We start from the raw sequence: 27,095 nt of genomic DNA on the forward strand, positions 1-27,095 counted from the left end.
TTCTCCAATACTTCTCCCACTTTATTAAGTTTAATCAGCATGGTATTTATATATCTAAATATTTACTGTAAATTTTACGTGATGTTTAGATTCTGAATTATCTTCTCATAATTAAGTTAATTTAGGCACATTGGTTTGTATTTAATAGAAAACACTCAGCTTTAGGTCAGAAATAGGAATGAGCATAATTTGCAAATATTACTTACGAAGTTGATTCCAAATCTCAGCTAACTTCTTCTCCAAGTTGCAAGCACTTATTTCGTCTTTAACAAAAATACAGACCAAAAACAAACACTTAAATGTATCACATGTGAGATTCTGGTGACTAAGAAATCCCTGAAGGAACGCAGTAAGCCGTGATTACTGGAAAGCTCAGAATACTGGCAAGGCTTAATTGCAAAGTATTTAACCGAAGGCCACAAGTTTTATTTTCCTAAAAGGAGCTAGGAACTATAGATGTCATTTAGTAATGCATTGAAATGGCATTGCCGAGTATGAGTGTTGCACAGAAACTCCAGGTCACCGCTTCTTGGTCTATTATTTTGGATAAGCTTCCACTATCATAGCATGGCCCTGTGAAGGAAAAAAAAGTTCGGTTAGAGCAATGAACAAGGTACAGAGGCAGAATACTGGCAGCAGAGAACAATGGGAAAAGTACAGGCTTTGGAGTTTGATGTTGGCTCTTCCATTCAAACACTGTGTGATCTTGGGAAAATCATTCTGAACCTCAAGTTCATTTACAGAATGGGACTCATGCTACCTACTTCATAGTGTTTTTGTGAGCATTAAATTAGGTAGCATATGATACATATATTTCTATATATGCACATACATATACACATTGGAGTCTGTCTACTAGAGTCTGATTCCTAGTAGTTGCTCCATAAGTGGTTGCATTTAAAAGGAGAAGCCACAGGGAGCTTTTTTAGCTGTACAAGAATAAACATAATATAGTGAATACCAACAATAGTAAATTTCTAGATTAGAAAACTGAAGCTCTGAAAGGTTAAGTTACTCATTCAAATTCACAACACTATTAAATAGGGCCAGGATTTGAAACCAGGTCTAGATGATCCCTAAGCCAAAGATTCTTCTTTACTATTCTACTCAGATGAGGATAACCCAAGGGCCCACGAAGGTAAGAAGTGTCCCTCCAGCACCATGCACAGTGCTGTGCACTAGTTATCTCTCTAGTTGAAACCAAGCATAGAAATTTATAATTTCATGAGTCTAAATCCTATCTGATAATCACAGTCATTCTATCTTTTGGACTGAGATCAAACCAGTTAATAGCCTAACTAATGCCCGGCTATTTGATTTAATCTAATCCCCATATATATTTATTAAGAAACTATTATTTAAAAGGCACCAAGTTGAACACTGTGGGTAACAAAGTTTTGCTACATGGTTGTCTGTCCTCAATTTAGTATACATTATAGTTCAAAACAGCTAATCCTGACCAAGTGGTAGCGTAGTGGATAGAGCATTGGACTGGGACGCAGAGGACCCAGGTTCGAAACACCAAGGTCACCGGCTTGAGTGCGGGGTCGCTGGCTTGAGCGTGGGATCATAGACATGATCCCATGGTCGCTGGCTTGAGCCCAAAGGTCACTGGCTTGAAGGCCAAAGTCACTGGCTTCAGCCTAAGGTCGCTGACTTGAGCAAGGGGTCACTTGCTCTGCTGTAGCCCCTCAGTCAAGGCATATATGAGAAAGCAATCAATGAACAACTAAGGAGCTGCAACGAAGAGTTGATGCTTCTCATCTCTCTCCCTTCCAGTCTGTCTGTCCTTCTCTTTGTCTCTTTCACAAAAAAAAACAAAAAAACATCTAAATACCTTGATCAGCAACAAACAAGCAAACAAACAAAAAAGAACAGGGATGAAAAGGCCTAACTTGCGGCTACCCTGGAAAGGCTAGCAATTTCCTTCTCCAGCTTTATTTAAAACGCATTGGTTTGCTCTAGATCAGTGTTTCTCTACTGTAGGCAATTTTGCTCCTCATCTTCCCCAGAAGACATTTTTTGTTGTCCCAACTGTGTGTATACGGGAAGGGGGGTGGTGCTACTGGTATCTACTGGGTAGACCACTGCTCAACATGCCGTGACACACAGCACAACCTCCCACAACAAAAAGTTATCTGGCCCAAAATGTTAATACTGCTGAAGTTGAAAAACCTGCTCTAGATTCACAATGATGGATTCCTCCTCTGATCGAATCACACTGGTATCACTCATTTGGCTCTTGATGGCACAATGCCAAATTTAGCCTAGTGTCTAAGATGCATCATCTTTCTTCTCACTATACTGTTAACTTCTAGAAGGTACTGGGTATTATTCTTTGTTGATCCATAAGAGCATCTAGTATTGTATTATTTATACTCTATGTGCAAGAGAAAAAAGTAGGGAACAAATACTGAAAACCAAAGGACATTAGCCTATTTAAACTATGCGGTACACGCAGTGCCATGCACTCGCTGTCTTCTTTGTTTAAGCCTGGCATAGAAAGATAAGAGGGCAGGCTCTGGTCCTTACTGACTATGAAAGTTACACATTAAAAAATGTTTTGATCATGAAGTCTAAAATGTTCCAGCCTATAAATAACTGACCCCTTGTGTCTTCAAAGTCTCTGAGGAAAAGCCATAACTAAAACCTTGTAAATTTAAAATGTTTGTACTTTTACATTTCTTATTTGTTCATCTTGATCAGCAACAGAAAGTTTCTGTAATCTGAAGGAAAATCAAATCTGTTTCCAACAGGGTTAAAAAAAAATAAAGATGACAGCCAGCCTTCCTTTCGGATTTTATTCCCAGAGGAAATGCTATAACAGGTAGGAAGCTGCATCTATCCGGCAAGTAAAGCAGATAAAAAAATCTGTAGAATAATGTCATTTCCCTCAGCTAAATAGCAATAAGTTATTCAGAGGTAAATTCATTCTCCAATTAAGGTACTGTTCAGTTTTCAAGGAAGATAGTTCACCTCTTGGAGAGATTTTACAGATGAGCCTAATAAAGATAAGTGACTAGATAAATAGATAAATGAATAAAATTTTATTATTAAAGAAGAAAATATATCAAAGTGTGAATAATGGGTATCTAGCAAGGAAATTATAGGTGACCTATTACTTTTCTATATACTTTTTCTATTTTCCAATTACCATAATGATCACATATTACTTTACTTTCTTTTTTTTTCTTTTTTCTTCTTTTTTTAGGTGAGAGGAGGGGAGATAGTGAGGTAGACTCCCACATGCACCCCGACCAGGATCCACTCAGCAACCCCATCTGAGGCAAATGCTTAAGTACCATGCTATTTTTAGCACTTGAGGCTGATGCGCTCCAGTGGAGCTATCAGAGCTATCCTCAGTGTTTGGGGCCATGCTTGAACCAACTGAGCCACTGGCTGAGGAAGGGAAAGACTCCCTTAGGAAGAGAAGCAGAGAGAGGAGGGGGAGAAGCAGATGGTCATTTCTCCTGTGTGCCCCTAACCAAGAATCAAACCCAGGACGTCCATATGCCGGGATGATGCTCTATCCACTGAGCCACCAGCTCAGTGGCCACATTGAGTCTCAGTTTCCTCAGAGACTTTGAAGACACAAGGGGTCAGTTATTTATAGGCTGGCCACATATTACGTTCATATAAATGAAAAATATTATTTTAGGAAAAAAGTAATCCAGCTTGAATTTAAATAGCATCTTCTTTCTAGAACATATACTATCAGAAAATAGGCTGGATTGTTTTTTTCTGTTTGCCTGCCATTAGAAATATGGTCCTAAGAATGTTTTGAAATAAACTAAATCAAACATTCTTGGATGAGCTTACTTTGTTTCTAAGAAAATGACTTTTCAAAAACTCCTGTGAAGCAGCTGTGACATACCTGCCCTCCAGCTGCACATGCAGCCACTAAACCAAACTGGCCTCCTTCCTTCTGCAATCTGTTGGCAGCTGCCATGACCAATCGGCAGCCTGTGGCTCCAAATGGGTGTCCCAGGGACAGGGACCCACCCCAGTTGTTAAACTTCTCCAGGGGAGGCGATCCAACCTGGCTCATATAAAAATAGACACAAATACAAAGATGAGTTTACTTATGATAAGAATCAGGCCAGGTCTTTAGTAATAAGTAACAGAAGTAGAGAGAAATAACTAACGAGACACATCACAAATTATTTTACTGCAAAAGAAAATTTCTAGGTAAATTCTAAAAGCCAAGGGTTCTTTTACTTTTTCCTTCTTTTTTTTTTGGATGGGATATCTTCATAGACTTCATCTCAGTGGCCCCAAATTTATTTATTTATTTCATTTATTCTTCATCTAACATCAGAATGGGAAGAGCAAAAAACAACCTAAAATTTTGCTTTTATTTTTTCTAAAGGATTTCCAGGAATATTTTGCAACTAAGAAACATATATTTAATGAAACACAAAATTCTTTATAAGAGAAACTTTTCACTTCATATTTTTACTGACAGGTAACTAAACTCCAAATATTAAAGTGCTTTTAAAATTCAAGCATATTTTTAATCAGAAACTTACCTTGCTTTTTCTACCCATGTAGTTTTTTGCAAACCAATCAGAATCCATGGCTTTAAAATTAGCCAAAATCTGACCCTAGAAGGAAAAATAATTCAGTAAGAACCTTGTTATTAATGTCTCTTGAGGCTTTCTTTTACACAAAAGGTTACCTAACTCTAAAGCTGAGCAAATTTTAAAATCAGTTTTCACTGAAAATTTTCTAAAGAAACCATTTGATACTTTTGAAGGGCCTTTAATAGATAGCCTCGCCTAGCCTGAGGTGGCGCAGTGGATAGAGTGCTGACCTGGAACACTGAGGTCGCTGGTTTGAAACCCTGGGCTTGCCTGGTCAAGGCACATATGACAAGCAACCAGTGAAACGCTAGAGTAAAAGCTACTATATCTCGTCCCCTCCTCCTCTCTCTGTAAAAATCAATAAATAAAATCTTTAAAAAAAGGAATAGCCTCAAAAGGTATGTTTCTCAACACTACATGTGGCCTTAGATTCTCTCCCCTTAGACCCCTGTCAGCAGTGTAAGTCGGTACACTTCAAATATAAAGCTCAACTTCTGTTTTATTCCTATTATAAGCCATGCCTTGCTCTCGCCTACAAACAATGACTACATTTTTTATTATTACAGTTGATATGCCTTTAGGATGACTTACTGCGAAAGCTTCATGAAATTCAAAAGCATCAATATCATTCATTGTTAATCCTGCCTTTTCCAGAACTTTTGGAGTAGCATATGTTGGTCTAAAAAGAAAAAATAAGTAGTATGTTAAAACTTTAACTTTTAACCTAAGAGCTCCTTCATATTCCCCTGAGTTTTACACAGGTATTAGATTGTCTTCCACTTGATAACTGATTCAACTGTACAAGCATTACTTAAGTGTTGGGGATAGAATAGTGAACTGAATAGACATGGTCTCTGCCCTTACATAGCTTATAGTCTAGAGTCGAGAAACAGATAGTAATAATAAACAAGTAAACAATGAAAGAAAGACAAGCTAATAATGAGAAGAGCTAGAAGAACACAGAGTTCAAAGGGCAAAGCATAGGAAAGGTCATGGCTAGTCTGAAGGACATAATGGAGGCCAGTTAGGGCAGAGCCTTGTGAGGGAGGGGGAGGTAGTCTCAAATGAGGAGGCTTTTATAAAAAGCTCTTCTGAAGACTGTGCAGCAATATGAAAAAATACTTACATTAATGAAAAAAGAATACAGTTATATATATAATCGTAAGTAGAAATTATAGGAATTAGTGGAAAAGAATCCAAAGCTATAAAATGCTATGCCAACACTGCTCCTCCGCCTTTTGTTAAGATTAAGTGTAAAATGATACACCAACATAGAGGATTACCATATTTCCCCACGCACCTTTTTCGAAAAATTTGGGGTCTAAAAACTGGGTATATCTTATAAAGTGGTTGTAGATTTCTTTTTTACTTGCATTTCCCACCTTTTCGTGCAGATGAATTGTATAAATTTTATGATGAATAAAACTTGAGTTCAATAATTTTATGTAATACATTTTTTTTCAAATTTCGGGCCCAAAATTAAGGTGCGTCTTATACATAGGAATATCTTATACAGGGAGATATACAATACTTCTCTTTATCTAACACATAAACCAAATATAACTCAGTGCCCAACACACTTTAAAACCTATGTAATCAAATACTTTTTTACAAATCAAGGATACATACACTACCACTTACCCAAGTAACAGTTGATCTTTTGGATCTTGAGATACATACACAAAATCCCTAGGTAAACAATAGAGAGGTTAGCCCCAGTAATAAAATAAAGAAGCCAAAGACAATTAATTCAAATGTTTACTTTACCTCAAATATGCCTTCGGCTTATAACCCATGGCCAGAGCTTTTTCCTCTGCCATAATGAGCATTGCACTTGCACCATCGGTCTAAAACGTTAATCAGAACAGTAATGTTAAATTCCCCGGCCTGTCTGAAGGTCTTTCTATAGCCATCTTCTTCTAATGTTCTATTCCTGAATCAACCAACTGATTAGTTATATGGTGATTCTAAATAACAAAACCTTTTCATTTTATCCATCAAGTCACAATTTAAATACTCACACTACAGAGTGTTTGGTCCATTTTTGGACAATGTTCAAAAAGTACAATTACTGCCTGACCTATGGTGGCACAGTGGATAAAGCATCGAATTGGAATGCTGAGGTTGCCAATTCTAAACTCTGGCTTCCCTGGTCAAGGCACATATGGGAGTTGATGCTTCCTGCTCCTCCCCCCCTCCTGTTTCTCTCTCTCCTCTCTAAAATGAATAAATAAAATCTGTAAAAAATAAAAAGTGAAATTACCAAAATGGACAAGAGAATGGGTATAAATATATACCTGTATACATATTTAGAAATATGTGCTCATAATAAACATAAACCAAAAGTCTTTTGCTTTTGGCACAGGATATGAGGAATTTTAAACATTAAAACAATCTCTGATTTACTTATTTATTTTTACATTTTCCTTTTTTTTTTTTTTTGTATTTTTCTGAAGCTGGAAACGGGGAGAGACAGTCAGACAGACTCCCGCATGCGCCCAATCGGGATCCACCTGGCACGCCCACCAGGGGGCGATGCTCTGCCCCTGGGGGGGGGGGTCGCTCTGCCGCGACCAGAGCCACTCTAGCGCCTGGGGCAAAGGCCAAGGAGCCATCCCCAGCGCCCGGGCCATCTTTGCTCCAATGGAGCCTTGGCTGCGGGAGGGGAAGAGAGAGACAGAGAGGAAGGAGGGGGGCGTGGAGAAGCAAATGGGCGCTTCTCCTATGTGCCCTGGCCGGGAATCGAACCCCGGTCCCCCGCACACCAGGCCGATGCTCTACCGCTGAGCCAACCGGCCAGGGCCTATTTTTACATTTTCTAGACTGCTTCTCAGCTACTTCTTGCCTGTGGTTTCTAGGTAATATTCTACTAATAGTCTCCCAAACAAGCAAACCGATGGAAGAAGAAAGACAGGTAACTGAGAGCATTAGAACCATGGTCTTCTCTCTTTGGACACTCCCTGTATGCTTTTTCCCAAATGATAATTAAAAATTAAGGGACAAAGAGGTACCACTGAAAAAAGCCCTTTACCATGACTTCAAAAGAGCTAAAAAAATTAATTTAAACCCTAAATTCTAGAGAAAAGGAAAACTACTCTGTAGAGTTTACAAAATAAAAACAATTTCTACCACATTCTACCATATTTTTATAACTTGATAACCCTGAAAGTACCACCAATAGTGTGGCCATAGATTATGGAAACATAGCTTACTATACATAATATATGTCCAATGCACTACTGGGAAAAATGGCAATGAATGTTGTACATTAACACATTTCCAAAAATCCATGTATCTGTGATGTATTGCCTCTGATGATTTATGTTTCTAGTTTTCATTAAATAAACCTGGCACTAACAAAAGTAAGGGGATTCAAATATAGCAAGAGTGTAGCCCATAGCATATGGCCCTGTCATCTAATTTGATTTTAGACACGATCATCCTTCCCCACTCAGGCTTAACAGGGGTGGTGCACCATCCTGGTGGAACTACTCCAGGTACCCTTCCCCTAGACCAAGGCAGGCATTACACAGTCACTTACCCAGGCCAGATATGTCAAACATTTGCCTATGTTTCCAGACTTTATGTCTGGGTAGGGGAGCTGTTTTGTAAAAGAAACACTAACCACATGGACTGTATTCAGGAGATTACACCCAGGGTGGTAGGAGAAGGGAAACCACATCTGACAAGCAGAAGCAGAATCAGTAGGAATGTTTAATTGAGGGGGAGCCAAAAAAACAAGGAAGGATATGGAACTACTTACAGATAAGTAAAATAACAACATAAAATGAGGGTATATTTATTTCATGATAGAAAAATAATTTGGGAGTCAGTAGAAAGCATCACTTTCTAATACTCAAAGCTAGAGGAGTTATCTTGTTACTCTGCTTACTTTCCACATCTTAGATTCATATCCTATGTTCCAACCAAGCTTTATCCCAAAGAGTCTTTTGTTCTCACACCTCCTTGATTTTGCATTTGCTATTCCCTTTGCCTAGAATTCCTTTCACACACTTCTTGAGTTCGCTTACACTCCTCCCTCAAGATTTGCTTCTCAAGCGTTGATCCCTCTGAAAAGCCTCTCTGACTCCCCAGCTATTGTGTCTTCTCCAACAGCCTTCGCTATAGCCCCCCAGTAGTTCCCCACTCTATTACAATCGTCTGTTCTTTTTATCTCCAGTGCCTGAATAGGCCACCAGAATTTTTTGACTGGTGTGTTTGAAGGGAACGGCTTTTTGTATCAGAATGGTAGATGGATCAGATGACTTCTAAGGCCTTAAAAATTGATTCTATTTTAACATTATATTTAAAGTGAATATATTTTTAAGCATCTACTCATAACACAAACAGATAGGCCTACTTTAGGCTCTTCTATTGAGAGTACACAACTATAAAAGTCATTAGCAAACACATATAGCACACATAGTTACCAGGAAAGAAGAATTTGCAGCCGTCACTGTGCCATAGGGCTTGACGAACGCAGGTTTTAATTTGGCCAACTGCTCCAGGGAGGATGGACGAATGCCATTATCTTTGGTAACTGTATCTTTTCCTATAAAAATATGAACATTTTAATTCTACTGAACTATAAGTATTATATATCCTCCCTAGAAAAATATGCTTTAAAAATTACTAGAACAAATAAAATATAAACCAAACCTATTCGCTAAAAAGAAAGCTATTTATAATAGTTATCAAGATATTATCAAATTTTGCCCTGGCCGGTTGGCTCAGCGGTAGAGCGTCGGCCTAGCGTGCGGAGGACCTGGGTTCGATTCCCGGCCAGGGCACACAGGAGAAGCGCCCATTTGCTTCTCCACCCCTCCGCCGCGCTTTCCTCTCTGTCTCTCTCTTCCCCTCCCGCAGCCAAGGCTCCATTGGAGCAAAGATGGCCCGGGCGCTAGGGATGGCTCTGTGGCCTCTGCCCCAGGCGCTAGAGTGCTCTGGTCGCAACATGGCGACGCCCAGGATGGGCAGAGCATCGCCCCCTGGTGGGCAGAGCATAGCCCCATGGTGGGTGTGCCAGGTGGATCCCGGTCGGGCGCATGCAGGAGTCTGTCTGACTGTCTCTCCCCGTTTCCAGCTTCAAAAAAATGAAAAAAAATAAAAAAATAAAAGATATTATCAAATTTTAAACTAAGCTCTTGAGACATTTAACAAAAATCTAAATAACAAAAGAAGAGACACCCTATTTTCTTAGGATATTCATTCACATATGGCTATTCATTACAGAAATCATATGAATGGACAATTAAAAATTAGGCATGTACATAAGAACTAAAATGTTATCAGGAAGATGTAAAAGGAGGCTCATAAAAACTCTCTTTTAAAATATTTACCTGTCCTGGCCAGTTGGCTCAGTGGTAGAGCATCAGCCCAGCAGGTGGATGCCCCAGGTTCGATTCCCAGTCAGGGCACACAGGAGAAGCAACTATTTGCTTCTCCACCCCTCCCCCTTCTCTCTCTCTCTCTCTCTCTCTCTGTTTCTCTCTCTCTCTCTTTCCCTCCTGCAGCCATGGCTTGATTGGTTTGAGCCAGTTGGCTCTGGGGGCTGAGGATGGCTCTATGGAGCCTCCCTCAGGTGCTAAAAATAGCTTGGTTGCCAAGCAACAGCCAAGATGGGCAGAGCATCACCGATAGGGAGATTGCTGGTAGTTCCTGGTCAGGGTGCATGTGGGAATCTGTCTCTCTGTCTCCCTTCCTCTTACTTAAAAAGAAAAAAAAATGTTTACCTAATGTTACAATATAAATTGAAATTTGAGTCCATGTTTAAGTATAAAGGCTGAGTATTTCGGAAACAGAACCAACATATTATCTGAAAAGTCATTTGGAGTTTTAGAGTTTTAGGAGCAATTCAGACTTCCTTAACAAATACCATGAAGCAACAAACTGTTTTTTACCTGGTACTTTGAAGGGTACAACATCAGAAAGGAGTCCTTCATCCTGCGCCTTCTTGGCCAGGCTGTGAGAGCGCAGTGCATACTCATCCTGTTCCCGCTGCGAAATGGCAAAGGCAGCAGCCAGTCGGTCTGCAGAGTGGCCCATGGTCTCACTGGTGGAGAATTCGGCCACTGCAGGGAGCTGGGAAAGGAGACAGACAGGATCAGGTGTTACATCATACGTTGGATTATTTGGGAATTTGAAATCTACTATTAATCAAGACTAAGACAAGGGAAGCTCTATGGTAACTGTGTATCTCTAAAGAGGGCTTACAAATTCAAATTTTCCAGCCACTACCTTTTTTCCCCACTTTAACCAAGTAATTAACTGTGCCCTGTAACTATTAGAGCATAACTGAACCCATATTGTTTTACCTAATTCTAAATCTCTGCCGTAGGCTGCTTTCAAAACACAAGTCTTTATGTAAGAGTTCACAGATCCTACCTCAGGTGCTAAGAAATTGAATCTGAATTTAGAGATTAAAGATAGTCGCTGCCCCAGCGTCTTGGCCTTATTTAGTTCAAGCATCATTTTCCTCATTTTCCTTGAATGACGAATAGGGACGTCGGACATTAACTCTACACCACCTGCCACGATCACATCAGACTGGCCAGCAGCAATCAAGCCAACACCTACAAGGCACAGGTCAAGGTACATGAACATTTTTTGCAGAAATTAACAGGCCATTGAAAATTAAACCTTTTTGATTTCAAAGTTGTATGATAGCCATCAGCATTGTACAACATCTATAATTAAGGTTTTTTTCTTATCTTTTCAGAGGGGTTATGATGATTTTTTAAATGACTAGAAATACATTCAATGCACTAGAGAAAAACAAGTTTCATTTAGGCCACATAAACATCTGGAAATATCCAACAGACCAACTCTCAAACAAATCATATTCCAAACCAGAACTTTCAGTATATTTCATATGCTTCTAGTTTTAATTTTCATATATTTTTACTGTAAAGAAAGTTTCAATTTATCTTATAACCCAAAGAAATTCCTACTTTTGAGATGTAAGACAGCTCCCCCCCCTTCTTCTTTATGGCCACTGGCAAGTATTTTGTTGCTCCAACTGGAAATGATCACATGCTGGGTGGGTGAATTGCCCCATCACTGCTTCTGGTTCACTCCCTGCCACCCAAGGGGTAGACTGCCCAACCTGGCCTTCATGTTACGACGAGAACACATGATTATTATATCTTTTATATTTTCTATTTTTTCACAATAATGACTGATGCCACAAAATCTCCCACAATTTTGCTCAGGTTTGTGAGAAGAATTTATAACTAATTATAGAAAATGCAAAGCTGTGAGGAGAAAGTAGAAGAAACAGCTGTACTATCTATCAGTGCTTTATCACTATGGCAATGGTGGCAGGAAGAAGGCCACAATCTCTGTGGCAGAGTATCATATTAGAATTATCTAGCTTTAAAACTTAGCAGGTTACAAACTAGTCATTCCTTTAATTTAGAAGCACTCTCCTAGAAACATAGTCCTCCAGTTGATAATACAAAATTTTAAATGTTACCTTATTAAAAAAAACAAAAAACAAATTCAGATATCTGTGCTAACAATTTACTTCTGTTAAAAATATTTCTTAACGATCAAATAAAAGACAAAAGAGAATTCCCATGTACCTCTGCTTTCAGAAAAACATACCTGTGGTCATGGCTTGATTGGCAGAGATGCAAGCCATGGTGACGGTGTGAGCAGGAGTCTTGTCAGAGAAGCCAGCTCCAAGGGCAGCCTTCAGGAAATGCAGTGAATGAAATGATCATGTTACATGTAAATGATGCTCTGAGCACTACTTCTCTGGGTCATGAATCAGGAAAGGGTCTGATTCTAATATTCTACACAGTAATATTTAAAATAAAATTAAGCCCATTACTAAAATGTTTTACTCATTTTTCATCTAGTTTTTGACAGGCATTCTGTAAAATTCTTGGTAGCTAGTTCTAGTATGGTATACAAACCTACAACATCTCACTTAATTTCTTTCTTTCTTTCTTCCTTTTTTATTTTATTTTTTAAGTGAGAGAGAGACGGAGATGGAGGGACAGGGACAGATAGAAGACAGGAAGAGAGATGAGAAGCATCAATTCTTCATTGCAGCACCTTAGTTATTCATTGATTGCTTTCTTATATGTGCCTTGACCAGGGGATACAGCCAAGCCAGTGACCTCTTGCTCAAGCCAGCAACCATGGTGTCATGTCTATGATCCCACATTCAAACCAGTTACCCTGCACTCAAGCTGGTGAGCTTATGCTCAAGCCAGCGACCTTGGGGCTTTGAACGTGGTTCCTCAGCATCCCAGGCCAATGATCTATACCCTGTGCCACCGCCTGGTCAGACTCACCTAATTTCTTAGCAATGCTTAGTTCAGAGCCTTCAAAGATATCAATATATAATTTGATTTTAATGTATCTGAATTTTCAAATAAATTTAAAGTAAACCTGTTATAAAACATTTGATGAAATTATAAAATATATCATAGGGTGGGGCCCTCATGATCTGTGTTCCTATAGTTAAAAAGCTTAGTAGCAAAAGCAGAAATCATCAAACATGAAAATAATTTCTAGAGAACTAAGCACTTACTTATGTCCCTGCTCACTTTATACTCGTTTCTACTCTGACAGTCTCTCTCACCAACTGTCTGATATTTCAGATGGCACTCTGTAGATTCAATGCAAAGTCAGACATGAACACTTGCCAAATATGTAGGAGTTCAAGTTGATAAAAAAAACTTTGGAAAATTGCTTGAGCCACAAGTGAGACTCTGTTAAATAAGGGTTAGACCAGTTAGTAAATGGAAAAAGAGAAAACTGGCCAATATGATGACACAATAGGTGCTTCAAAAGAGAACAATTTGAGGGGCCTTGAGAAAAATGGAGACCCTCTGTTAATCTTGCCAAAATGACCTCTATTATGACTGTACAGTCAAGTTAAACATGAAATGAGCACATCTATTACTTTATCATACTATTTACTGGGGATATTAGGCTACCAATAAGCAAATCAATGCCTGATTCCATTGTTTATGTAAAGAATTAATGAATACGTGCAACAATAACATTTATTTTTATATTATCATTGCTGGTTTGCAATCCTGGGCTTGCACATACGAGAAGCAACTATGAGTTGATGCTTTCTACTCATCCCTTCTCCTTGCTCTCTCTCTTCTTTCTAAAATAAATAAATTAAATCTTTAAAAAATAAAAAAGAATTTAAATTCTCCTATAATTTGATAAAAGTTTCCAAAGTTTAGATTAAAGAGGTTCAATGTTACCTGATTTTTACCTTTATAATTGTACTATCTCTACACCATTTACCATAATCTATAGAAATATGTTAAAATAGTATACTTGCAACATGACCTTATTCTGGTCTTTTCAGGTAGGCCTGACACTGAGTATACCAAGCTATTTTTTTTTCTCTTAAAACCAGTCAAATTTAGCAGTGGGGGGTTGTATACTAACTTTAGTGACACTAAGTTAATAAGTTCTGATAACCCACTACCATCAGACCAGCCTATATCAAGCTATTTTGCTGAAAACTACCCCTTGCCAACTGAAGTCAGCCTTCTCCATGTAAGCCAATCCAAAATGAAGAGAGAGGCAACTGTTCAGGGGGGAGGGGAGAGGTCGCCTCCCAGTGTGGCAAGTGTTAAGGGCACTCAGGTCAGAACAGCTGATGTTCACAAGGTCCTTTCTAGCACGTGTAACACCCTTGGTCCTAGCTAACTCTCAGGACAGAAGGAGCTTTAAATAGAAGTGGTTGCTGGTGACCCCAGTCCACGTGCTCCTTCTATTTAAAGTCTGAATAGCTCTGAAGGCAAGCTTAGGCTCTAGCTAGTACACTACGGAGGAAGGGGAAAGGTGCCTCGCAGTTAAGTTGGAGAGCAGAGAAATGTGCTTCAGTAAAGTCAGGTTCATGTGAATTCAGCACCAGAAGCTTTTTAGGATTTCATATTAATTTTGTTAATACAGGTAACAGGTCCTAAACAAATTCTCTAGCTGGAGGTTATATTAGCTTTTAGGTTATATATCTCAACTCAATCTTTCCCTGAAGCCCTGGCAAAAATTACCTGGTGTGCAATGCAACTAGTGTCAGTACAGGGAAGTGAAAGGGAATCTACCTCAGGCCAATCAATAGCTGAGATCAGCATAGGGGAAAAGGATTATGGCTTTAGAGTTAGGATAATAGAAATATACAAAAAAAATTGAAATAGTTTAAATATTTATTGTTTAAGTGCTCTTATAGGAGTCCCTTTGTTTTTTTCAAAATATAAAAGTTGAAAATGTATTATGAATAGCTTGATGTACTAATAAAATTATCATATTCAATATATTTTAAAATGTGAAGGTCCAGAAAAAACACAAAAATCAGAGAAAGGGACAAAAACTACTCTTGCTGTTCTCACTTCCTGACTCCCGAACAATATACAGTTGATGCCTGTGAGCAGCAGTAAGGTCCAGCCCTCAACAGGTGTAACAGTCACCGACAGATAAAAACGGGGACAGAACAATACTTCAGTCCTGCTCATTTTCCCTGCTCTGGGCTGACAGTGATGGAGTCATTACCCTTACAACTATACTGAACACAATAACAGCAGGCAGACTAGAAATGAAGAAAATGTTTAGCATGCTGAAATGTGCTTTGCAGCCAGCTTTATCTAAACAATCACTTTCAAATTGAAACAAAGCTCAGAGATGTGTTTGGACTAGTCACCATGAAATGCCTGTACGGCACGTCACAGAAGTTCCAAGGTCTGACATTATTTTGATCACCCAGTAAGCACTACATGGAGTTATGCCAACTAGGGTAAAAGTAAACTGTGAAATAGTTTAAAAGAAAATTGCCCTATGTGTCATCTAGTCAATGGAAACAAATGAATAAGCAAGGTTATCTCCAACAAAAACCATGTTATGAAATAAGTTCTTTGCAAAATGTTGAAATTTTAAGTTCAATAGAAACCATGCTCTAACATTACTAAAAATTGTATCAGCCACACTGCCATAATCTCTATTTTCCTAACAAGGGAGATACACAAAATTAACATGTTCCAAACCAGCTCAAATAACTGATTCGATTTTTGTATAGTATAAATATATACTAGTAGAGTATAGTGTACATCACTTGACTTACAGTATAATCCTTTTAAATATTCGCTATTAGAGCAATAAAATCACAATACAGCCTGACCAGGCAGTGGCACAGTGGATAGAGCGTCGGACTGAGATGCCGAGGACCCAGGTTCGAGACCCCGAGGTCGCCAGCTTGAGCGCGGGCTCATCTGGTTTGAGCAAAAGCTCACCAGCTTGGACCCAAGGTCGCTGGCTCGAGCAAGGGGTTACTCAGTCTGCTGAAGGCCCGCAGTCAAGGCACATATGAGAAAACAATCAATGAACAACTAAGGTGTCGCAATGCGCAAAGAAAAACTAATAATTGATGCTTCTCATCTCTCCATTCCTGTCTGTCCCTGTCTATCCCTCTCTCTGACTCTCTATGTCACTGTAAAAAAAAAAAAAAAAAAAAATCACATACAAGTCAAATATAACTTTAATGGATTTTAATAGCTTTTAAAGAGTAAATTCTATTAGTCAAAATTCAAATTGATTCTCCTATCAGTTTCTTTAAACAATATGAAGTTTGTTTTACTCACCTCTCTAGCCACATTGCTTGTTTTCACTTCCTGTATAACAGTGCCAAAGATGACATAATCAACAACTTCCTTTGGGATATTGGTCCGATGCAATAAACCCCTGAGAGCAGAAATCCAAACCAAAGAAACAGTTAACACATCGACATAGTGCAATAGATCATTTAAAACAATGCATGCACTTTTTTCAAAAGGTTAACCTTGAATTTAACAGAGCAGAAACTGTATTTTTTTCTTAATTTGACAAGCACATGGCTGGCACCTTATCAAAGAATGAAAGAATGATTTAAAAAGTTAATATGTGATACACAACTGGTAATGAGAAATTATATAGAAAAAATAAAAAATAAGAATGAAGCTAATGCCTGACCAGGCAGTGGCACAGTGGACAGAGCGTCAGACTGGGATGCAGAAGACCCAGGTTTGAGACCCGAGGTCACCAGCTTGAGCGCGGGCTCATCTGGTTTGAGCAAAGCTCATCAGCTTGGACCCAAGGTCGCTGGCTCAAGCAAGAGATTACTCCATCTGCTGAAGGCCCCCGGTCAAGGCACATATGAGAAAGCAATCAATGAACAACTAAGGTGTCGCAATGAAAAACTAGTAATTGATGCTTTTCATCTCTCTCTGTTCCCATCTGTCTGTCCCTCTCTCTGACTCTCTCTCTGTCTCTGTAAAAAAAAAGAATGAAGCTAATGTTTTCTTACCATATAAAAGTTAATATACCCTAGCCCTGGCCAGTTGGCTCAGTGGTAGAGCATTGGCCTGGCATGCAGGAGTCCTGGGTTCGATTCCCGGCCAGGGCACACAGGAGAAGTGCCCATCTGCTTCTCCACCCCTCCCCCTCTCCTTCCTCTCTGTCTCTCTCTTCCCCTCACGCAACCAAGGCTCCATTGGAGCAAAGTTGGCTCAGGTGCTGAGGATGGCTCTATGGCCTCTGCCTCAGGCGCTAGAATGGCTCTGGTTACGGCAGAGCATCGCCCCCTGGTGGGCATGCCGGGCGCATGCGGGAGTCTGTCTGACTGCCTCCCTGTTTCTAGCTTCAGAAAAATACACACACACAAAAAAAAGTTAATATACCCTAGAAATGGAAATCCTATTAAATATGCTATTTCAAGTGTGAAAACTGGAGAAAAGTGCTTTAATGAAACTGCATTTACTTACAAAAGTGCTGCTCTAGCCAAATCATGTGGCATCAGGTCTTTATATCTGGGGAAAGAAAATAAATAATTTAAACCAAAAGCCCAGGCCCTGGCTGGTTGGGCCAGTGGTAGAGCATTAGCCTGGCATGTGGAAGTCCTGGGTTCAATTCCTGGTCAGGGCACACAGGAGAAGGGACCATCTGCTTCTCCACTGCTCCCCTTACCCCCTTTCTCTGATCCTCTCCTGCAACCATGGCTCAATTGATTCAAGTGTGTTCACCTCAGGCGCTGAGGAGGTTCCATTGAGCCTCAGTCTCAGGCACTAAAAATAGCTAGGTTGTAGCATCGGGCCCAGATAGGCAGAGCATTGGCCCCAGACAGGGGTTGCTGGGTGGATCCTGGTCTGGGCACATGCGAGAATCTGTCTATCTCTCCTACTCTCATGTAAAAAATAAATAAAAAATAAATAAATAAAAGCACAGCCTAAAGAAAAGGAAAAAATAGAAGAAAAAAATCACAGCCTAAATTGATTCCATTTTTATGTGTCAATTATACCTCAGTAAAGCTAGGAGGAATAAAATAAAAAAGAACCACAATCATTTCATACTTACGAAGTGCCTGACAACAAAAATGGAATGCGAACACCATCCACCACCACAATATTTCTCATATTGGGTTTTGCCAAGGTTTTCTTCGACTTAGTTTGGGCAGCTTTAAAACAAAGTTCAAAGAATATCAGTAACATATATGAAGTCAGATGACTTTTTACATTTTTAAAGATAGACATTCTAAGAACTGTATCATTCAATGCCATTCACCAAACCACTTCTATATATGTGTATGGTTGTATGTGCATGTGTTGGTAAAGGCTAAGAAAGTAACATTTATAAGTTTCCAAGTAATATTTAAGGCAAATACAGATCTCTTACATAATAATAAGGGTATTTATACCATTAATAAAATTGTCTCTTTTTATCAAGTGTTTGACAATCACACTGACAGCAACCAATGTAACATATAAGTTCCTTAATATTAGAAGTCTAAACAACTGATGTTTACTCTTTCCATAGCTCAATATTCTTGCTTTTCTCTGTAGAAATAAAAGCCATTTAGTTGATGACTACTGTCACTCTGCAAAAATCTAACTGCTTCCTGATTAACTCAATATGTCTATTTTCTAACATCAAAACAGCAACTTTCCTCTAATTTTTAAATTAAAAAAATAATATATGTATGTTGTAAAAAAAAATAGAAGAGCAAATGATACTAAAATGTAGAGATTAAAAACTCTTTATGCCCTCCTCCACCAAATTATTTCCTTCCCAGAGGTAAATACTGTTAACTTGGTATATATACTTTCAAACTTTTTCTTTTAATGTATGTACATATATATACTTGTGTATTATGTATACTTTTCTGACTTTACAATATTGCTTGAAGACCTTTCTGTTGTTAATCTGAATCTATATCATTCTTTGGTTGTTATTCACCTGCTATCATCACTCCATTATCAGACACCAAGAAAAATTCCTAAATTACTGGGAATAAAATTTTTTTTTCTTTTAATTTTTCCAAAGCTGGAAACGGGGAGGCAGTCAGACAGACTCCCGCATGCGCCCAACCAGGATCCACCTGGCATGCCCACCAGGGGGCGATGCTCTGCCCCTCTGGGTCGTCGCTCTGTTGCATCCAGAGCCATTCTAGCGCCTGGGGCAGAGGCCACAGAGCCATCTCCAGCGCCCGGGCCATCTTTGCTCCAATGGAGCCTCACCACGGGAGGGGAAGAGAGAGACGGAGAGGAAGGAGAGGGGGAGGGGCGGAGAAGCAAATGGGTGCCTCTCCTGTGTGCCCTGGCCGGGAATTGAACCTGGGACTCCTGCACGCCGGGCCGACGCTCTACCGCTGAGCCAACCAGCCAGGGCCTGGGAATAAAATTTTAACAATCACTTTACTACACCACCAATGTCACAGAGAACTAGTTATGATATCTGTAAAAACTTGAAGGAAATAGTAGTCAAAGTTAAGATTCTGAATAAAAGAGGGTATACAGAGTCTCCTGACAGCTCTAATGGAGATGTGTTATAAGGGAGATAAAGGCAACAGGGAGATAAGTTAAGAGACTGTGGGAAACGCAAGCATAAAGGCAGTATCAATGTGAATGGAAAGGAAGGGGTCAATACAAGAGATTTTATAAAGGAAGGTATCTTGATGACCAATCATATATATTAAGGAAAACAGAATTGTAAAAAAATCTTAGAGGCTAAGAAAACCTAGCTACTCTACACTGAGTGATAACTGGTTCTGGAAGAAAGATGATTCCAGATTTAACATGCTACCTTTAAGGTGATGAAGAGACATCCAGGTGGATATGTCCATTTGACAGGTAGTGAGAAATGCAAAACTAAAACACTGAAGAAAAGTGAGGTGTGGATGGGATAGCCATGAGATATTTGCAGTTTAGACTACATAAGAAAAGCAGAGACATATTTTAAAGTGCCTGCTCACCCAAAGCCCCCTTTTAAGAGCATTGCTCAGCTTCTAGTCCCTGCAAGGCGCAACCATACACACCATGTCTCTAAGCCCATGGCCAAACTGATTATATTCAGGATGGGTAATGGACCACCAAAAGTCAATCTACAGAATAGTTAATCAGTAACCCATGTCATCTACCTAAAAGAAATAAGCTTTACCAGGCAGATTCTTTCTCTTAGGAATCCCCAAGTAAAGAAGCACAGAGAGAAATGCCAATTGGTTCAAGCTCAAAGGATGCCGTGAGAAAGAACCAGGGCTTTTGCTGCCCCATAACTGTGGCTTACGAAGATTTTAAGTTTACCAGTCTGTCTGAAAGCTGATGATGGACTTTGGTAACTGGATTCAAACTAATGAAGCATTAGTTCTATTCTATTTAGTGTTTTCATGTTCATATTTTGAACAAGCAGTGACTGACTTTAAAACATGCTGGGGGATGTTAGGCATCTGCTAAAATGAGACTTGCAGGTTAACAAAACTAGAATTATTGTTTTTTTAGACAAAGAAATTAAGCACAAGGAAGTAAACTGACCAATTAAAGGCAACACTACCCAGAAAGAAACAGAACTGAAACAGAGTAGAAGTCTTCTGAATCCTGGTAAGGAGCCTTTACTATTAAATTATCATCCAAGTAAAATTACCATAATAAAACCAAAGTCAGAAGTTATTGGTTGATACAGGACCTGGCAAAGAGAATGATGATGTGAACCTGTCAGAGTATTTTTAGCATTGGCCACTAAAGATACATGCCTACAGTAGGTTCTACAAAAGTATGCATTCATCAGTGAAGAAGTCTAATTTATTGTCTAAATGACCATGCAAAATTAACAAATGTCTTCACTTTTTCATTTCATTTTTTTTCCTTTGACCAAATAACCTTCTTTTATTAACTAGATTCCCAGTTACTCCTACTTCAGGAATGGGTCCTCTTATATATGGGACAAGAAGATATTCACTAATAGAGAAGCCTAACTGCAGATTTAAAACGTTAACTTCGGCTCTGCAACAGTCTCAAGAATATTAGCTAATCATCTCCAAGACTGACAGTCAAGGAGATGACTGTTAGTTAGTCAATAAACTAACCAGCAAGGTTCATGGAACCTCCACGGCTCCATCAGGCTCCAAATCCCAGAAAGCTGCCTCCTGTCAACATTCTCGAGCCTAACCCTACACCACACAATATCATTATTGATTGGTCTTACAGTATCTTAACTTAAAATAGTGATTTTCATGTTACTTATAAAAGGGGTATATCTAGCAACTTAGTTTTGGTTTTCATTCAGAATTCACAAATCTATAATCTAACACTTAAATCAGAATATTTTTTTACAAATTACTGTACCTGGGGCAGCTAGTAGCTGGGAGGAACAGCTCAGAGGTCTTACAGCTGGAAGACAAAATAAAGTATTTACAAAAAGCAATACAATTTAATGTCTGTATAAGATGCTTATAAATCCAAATCTAATGTTAAAAAAGAAAGAACAAATTAAACTTACAAAATCTGAGGGCCCATTTTGATGTATTAGGAAGGTTTTTAAAAGTGTAAGTCAAGATGGAAGTCATTCTGAAATCTAAAAAGAAAAGGACAAAAACATAGCCTGGGTTATTTTAATAACTTCTGGCTTATATTGTAGTCTATGATCTCTGATAACCTCATCCATGGCTACTATAAAATACTGTAAAATTTAATCTCTTACCAACTATCTTTCCTCTAATATTATTATAAATACATTAATATAGTTTTCATAGTGTATAAACACTATTCTTAGCATGAGCTCATCTAATCCTCACAATGACATGTGAAGTAGACATGATTATTACCCCGCTATAAGAGATGAGAAAACTGAGGCATACAGGGATTGAGCAACTCACACAAAGATCCACAGCAGTAAAAGGCAGACGCCACCCATATTAATTTCCTGGTTTTGAAACCTGTATTGTGATTATACAAAATGCCTTGTGGAATGTTTGTATTTCAAGGGAATACACACTAACATATTCAAGGACAGTGCAGTATAATGGCAGCCACTTACTCTCAACTGCTATAAGAAAAAAAGGGCATGTACTGCACTTGCTACTTTTTTATAAACTTGACATTATCTCAAAATAATAAAAAAATAAAAATACAAAATCCTTATATATTAAAAAGTATATTAACCACTTTCCTTAATTCCTAAAAATGAATTCTTACAAGCAGAAAGAAAAAAATAAGCAAAAAATATGAACAGACTGTTTACAAAAACAGAAATACAAATGGCTCTTAGATACCATACTTGAAAAGATGTACAATCTCATTCATAAGAGGATCACAAATTAAAAGCACACAGAGATACAATATTTGACAGATATTGTCAAATGGACAAAGACTTACAGGTTTGATATACATTGTGTGGTAAGAGTATACACAAATAAGCACTTTTATATACTGTAAAATTTGGTGCAAACTCTATGGAGAACAATTTGGATATTAACTGTCAAATCTACAACTGCAGCCCTGGCTAGTAGCTCAATGGTTAGAGCTTCAGCCTGGCATATGCACATCCAGGGTTCGATCCTGGCCAGGGCACACAGAATAAGCAACTAACTGCTTCTCTTCCCTTCCCTCTCCTCCTTCTCTCCCTCTTTGCCTCCCACAGCCAGTGGCTTGATTGGTTCAAGTGTGGCCCTGGGTGCTGAGGAGAGCTCCATTGGAGCACATCAGCCTCAGGTGCTAAAAATAGCTCAGCAGTCCAGCACTGGCCCAAGATGTGGTTGCTGGGTGGATTCTGATCAGGGCACATGCGGGAGTCTGCCTCACTATTGACCCTCCTACCTAAAAAAAAAAACAAGAAAAAACAAAACAAAACTACAACTTCACCAACTTTTGATTCAGCCATTCCACTTTTATAAAATTACTGCATACATCAGTGATTTTCAACCTTTTTTGAGCTGCGGCACATTTTTTTACATTTACAAAATCCTGGGGCACACCACCTACCAAAATAACACAAAATGACACTTTAACTGTTAGAATTTATTTAAAGTTTAAATAAATTACATTTATTAAAAAAAAGTTAAATAAAAAAGGATAACCCCCTCATATATACAGTCCCATGTAACATCCCTCATATATACAGTCCCATGTAACATCCCTCATATATACAGTCCCACGTAACATCCCCTTATAAATACAGTCCCACGTAACATCCCCTCATATACAGTCCCACGTAACCTCATATATACAGTCCCATGTAACCTCATATATACAGTCCCATGTAACCCCTCATATATACAGTCCCATGTATCCACTCATATATACAGTCCCGCTAATAGATACTGGAGCTTTCATCAAGGTTGTGGGTTCAAATCAATTTGGCAAATACTCTCTCTATATAGAGACTGGACAAAATCAATTTTAGAAAATGTTGGGTACTTGTGCAACATCATAAGTCCTCAGAGCATCTCTACTGTCAGATTGAGAAGTTTGCTTTCTAGGTAAGGGTTCTGATAAATACTAGAGTACTCCCTGAGGTTGTGGGTTCAAATCCCATGGTCAGCTGGGTGCAGGGGCCTTGGTTCTGTCTGTTTTGATGGTGTATATAGAAATTTGAGCTCTTTAAGAAGATGACCCTTCAGGAGGCCATATACAATATAGGTAACATTGTGATGCATTGTATATCACCCTCTGCGGGGGCCTCTTTTAAGAAGAAAAAGGTCAAATATCTATATACACCATCAGGATAGACATAACCAGCTGAGGCTGAGGCTTCATCTAGTGGTGGCAACATTTGCCTCCAGTCCTGACCAGGATTTAGAAATTGGGACCATGGGGAGGAGTAGCAGCTTCAACTATGCGCCACGGCCACACAATGACAAGTGCGCGGCAGCCGGAGCGGGGACCTTCCTGGGTGTGGATGAGAGGCGGCCTACTATTGGTTCATTGCTAGTGGTCGGGATGAATCCTAGAAGGTGATGGGTCAGTGAGCGTTCCCTGTGCCTCCACTCTTCCTGTCGCTGGTAGCTGGAGGGATTGTGAGGGGAATGTTTATGTTCAGATGGAGGCGGCTGGCAGTGGGCTGGATAAATAGCCTCCGCGGGCCGTATCCGGCACGCGGGCCGTAGTTTGGGGACCCATGTTTAATTTCCCCATGGCACACCTGACCATGTCTCACGGCACACTGGTTGAAAAACACTGGCATAGATGATACATACAAACATGTGACATAACCCATGTCGTCCCTGTAATAGCAAAAGATAAGAACAACTAACTAATAGGGAATTAGTTAAGTAAACTATGCAGCAATCACCTAATATACTGCTCACAAAAATGAGAGGATATTTCAAAATGAATAAGAAAGAATAAAATATCCCCTAATTTTTGTTATCCAGCTATAAAAGAAAATGATTATGTACCAATATGGGGGCATTTCTAACCTGTACTAACTAAAAAAAGCAAGGTGCAAATCATGTATACAGCTGCTATCATTCATGTTAAAAAGAGGAAAAATAGTATATACATTTCCTTGTATCTGTATAAAATGTCTCTGAAAGCAGAAATAAGATAGTAAAATAAAGGATAGCTGGGAAAAAAACCTGAGTAACTAGGGGACCAGATTTAAGGAAGATTTATCATACATTCTTAATTTTAAAACACAATTTAACTTTTTTTTAAAAGATGAGTAAACTGTTAAGATTTGCCTATGAAAGCTTTGGGAGCCAAACTGATAGACCCCAATAAAATAATTTCCATGTATCCTCTAGTGCAGGCAAACTTTCAGATGAAAGCCGTGGCGCACATTCTGACTACAACCTCATGAGGAACACTTTAAGTTAGGACAACACAGTTAGGTTGCCCCCAGAAACTCCATGAGATAATAAATTTTTGTTTTAAGCTAAATTTGGAAATAACTTGTACACAAATGCAATAGATAACAAAAAAACCTTGTTTAACTTCTCTTGGGTCTTTCCCTTAGATCACTCTGGGGGGAGCCAGCTGGCATGTCTCCTCCTGAGCCAGCCCAATGAAGAGAATTCTCAGTGGCTAAAGAAAGATAAAAAGCCTCAAGACAAAGGACTCAGTGGTACACTCTCTCTAGGGCATGTCCACAGTCTGCTCTCTTACTCTAAGGGTCCCCAGGAGACTTGCAACCAAGGGAGCAGAGGGCAGCTGCATCTTGTCCCAGGTTTACCCCATGAAGCTATCTCTAAGTCCCCCTTTTTCTCTAACTTTCCAGAGAGCCAAAGCAGCCCCGCGGAGGCTCTCACTCCTGTTGCTTCTTCTATCCTCAGCCCTTCCTTTATTGCACTGTCTCTGGCTTTAATAAACATACTCTCAATATTACCTAGACAGTGTTGTGAAATCCTTACTACAGAAGTCACACTACAGGGCAGACCCCTTCCCAGCCCAGTACATTTCATGCACTTATTGATAGTTTCCCTCTGTAAACCACAGTCAGATACATAACATTTCTGCTTTGATGCGGCTATTTTGTTGCGAATACAGGGAATAAAGAAGTCAAGAGCTAAAACTACAACCATGGGCCTCTAGCTAATAATAGTTGTTACATTTTTAAAGAGTTGCAGAGCAAAACAAAACAAAGAATATACCATAATAGATCAACGTGGGTTTGCTTTACAGAAAAAGTTTCCTACTCCTGATCTAAATATACTGCTCACAAAAATTAGGAGATATTTCAAAATGAATATGAAGCTATAAAATATCCCCTAATTTTTGTTAGCAGTGTAATATGGTAAGTGCTACAAAAATGTTATGAGTTGGAGGGCCTCTGGAGGTCATCAAGAATCCTTTCTGAAAATTAAATGATCACTGGTCATCAGTGTCTGCTTAGAGTGCTCAGTGCTGGAGGACCCACCATGTGACCTGAACTTGAAACAAAAACCTTCCTTCTTTCTTTCCACACTCACTTGTCTCAACTCCCCTCCTGTTTCCCCCTGCCACCACCACCCCCTTTTCAATGTGGTGAGCAGTAAGATTCAGATTTATGTCTGAATCCTGGATCAGCCACCTACCAGAAAATTTACATAAACTCTCTGAGCTTCCTAAACTTCATCTAGAAAAGGCAAATAACAATAACGTAGGGATTGTGAAAATGAAATGAGATGCCTTGAAAGTGCCTGGAGAGTCTCAATGTTACTTGCTTTGGGAATCTAGCCTATCTTTCCAGATCAAAAACAGCCACGATGTAACGCTGAGCTCTTGACTACCTGTTAGCAGACAGAGGCTCTACTCCCGTTTCTACCACTTGCGGGCCACGGGTAAAATCACTCACTGTGATTCATGGGCTCCGGTTTCCTCACCGACCAAGTGAACGGGTGAATGGCCAGATAAAAGGCCTTCTGGGTTGGAAAACCCCCTGAAGCGCGGGGTCTCCGAACAGGAAGGAGGAATGTTTCCTTCCATACTTCGGTACCAAAAAGTCAAAGGGGCCTGACCTGTGGTGGCGCAGTGGATAAAGCGTCGACCTGGAAATGCTTGAGGTCGCCGGTTCGAAACCCTGGGCTTGCCTGGTCAAGGCACATATGGGAGTTGATGCTTCCAGCTCCTCCCCACTTCTCTCTGTCTCTCCCTCCTCTCGCTACCTCTCTGTCTCTCTCTCTCCCTCTGTCTCTCCTCTCTAAAAAATGAATAAATAAATAAATAAATTAAATTTTAAAAAAAAAAAAGAAAAATGTAAAAATTATAAAATAAAAAAAAAAAAAGTCAAAGGGCCGAGTCCCACCCTTGGCAGCACGAATGGGGTAAACCCGTGGGCCCGGTCCGTAATCTCTACAGCCGCTGACCTGGCTACCGGCAAAGCAGGTGAAACAACAACAAACACTGCAACATAGCCCCGCGATTTCAGCGAACAGTTCGTTCACATGTGGTGATAAACTCCAAGAAACACTGACACCGCTGCTAGGAGCTACAGATATAACGCCAGTCCAAGTTACAGCGCTAACTGCTTTGGTACTGGACACGTCGTCCAAAGGGCTCCTGCGGCTCAGGAATCCCACTCCCCCAGGGCGGAGCAGGTGGGGAAGTGCGGTTCTGTCCGAGGGGAAGAGGCCAGGCGGAAATCCGAGCGCACTCTCTGTCTTACCTGCGTCCGCGTCCGCCCTGGACTGTGCCCCTGACAAGGTTCGGACCCAAGTGACAGATCTCGAAGGAACCAAGGGGTGGGTCCTGCCTGGAAAGGACCTCTGGGCGGCTTTCGCTGGCCTCGCGGCTGCCCGCAGAACGCCTGATTGAAAAACTCGGC

General features: G+C 39.7%; 1 protein-coding gene across 1 annotated transcript; it reads right to left on the reverse strand.

Annotated features, from left to right (window-relative positions):
- On the reverse strand, positions 1-27,065 carry HADHB (hydroxyacyl-CoA dehydrogenase trifunctional multienzyme complex subunit beta). Its single transcript, XM_066378713.1, has 16 exons — positions 26,937-27,065; positions 21,354-21,428; positions 21,200-21,244; positions 17,940-18,039; positions 17,351-17,395; positions 16,193-16,292; positions 12,189-12,276; positions 10,968-11,155; positions 10,484-10,664; positions 9,014-9,135; positions 6,351-6,430; positions 6,225-6,272; positions 5,175-5,262; positions 4,530-4,604; positions 3,875-4,039; positions 1-573 (listed from the first exon to the last, which is right to left on the reverse strand). Exons 2-16 carry the CDS (start codon positions 21,418-21,420, stop codon positions 538-540), a joined length of 1,428 nt encoding a protein of 475 aa, XP_066234810.1. The 5' UTR covers positions 21,421-21,428; positions 26,937-27,065; the 3' UTR covers positions 1-537.
- Between the last annotated feature and the right edge of the window lie 30 nt (positions 27,066-27,095).

The sequence above is a fragment of the Saccopteryx leptura genome, chromosome 3 (genome assembly GCF_036850995.1).
Source record: "Saccopteryx leptura isolate mSacLep1 chromosome 3, mSacLep1_pri_phased_curated, whole genome shotgun sequence".
Classification (NCBI taxonomy): domain Eukaryota; kingdom Metazoa; phylum Chordata; class Mammalia; order Chiroptera; family Emballonuridae; genus Saccopteryx; species Saccopteryx leptura.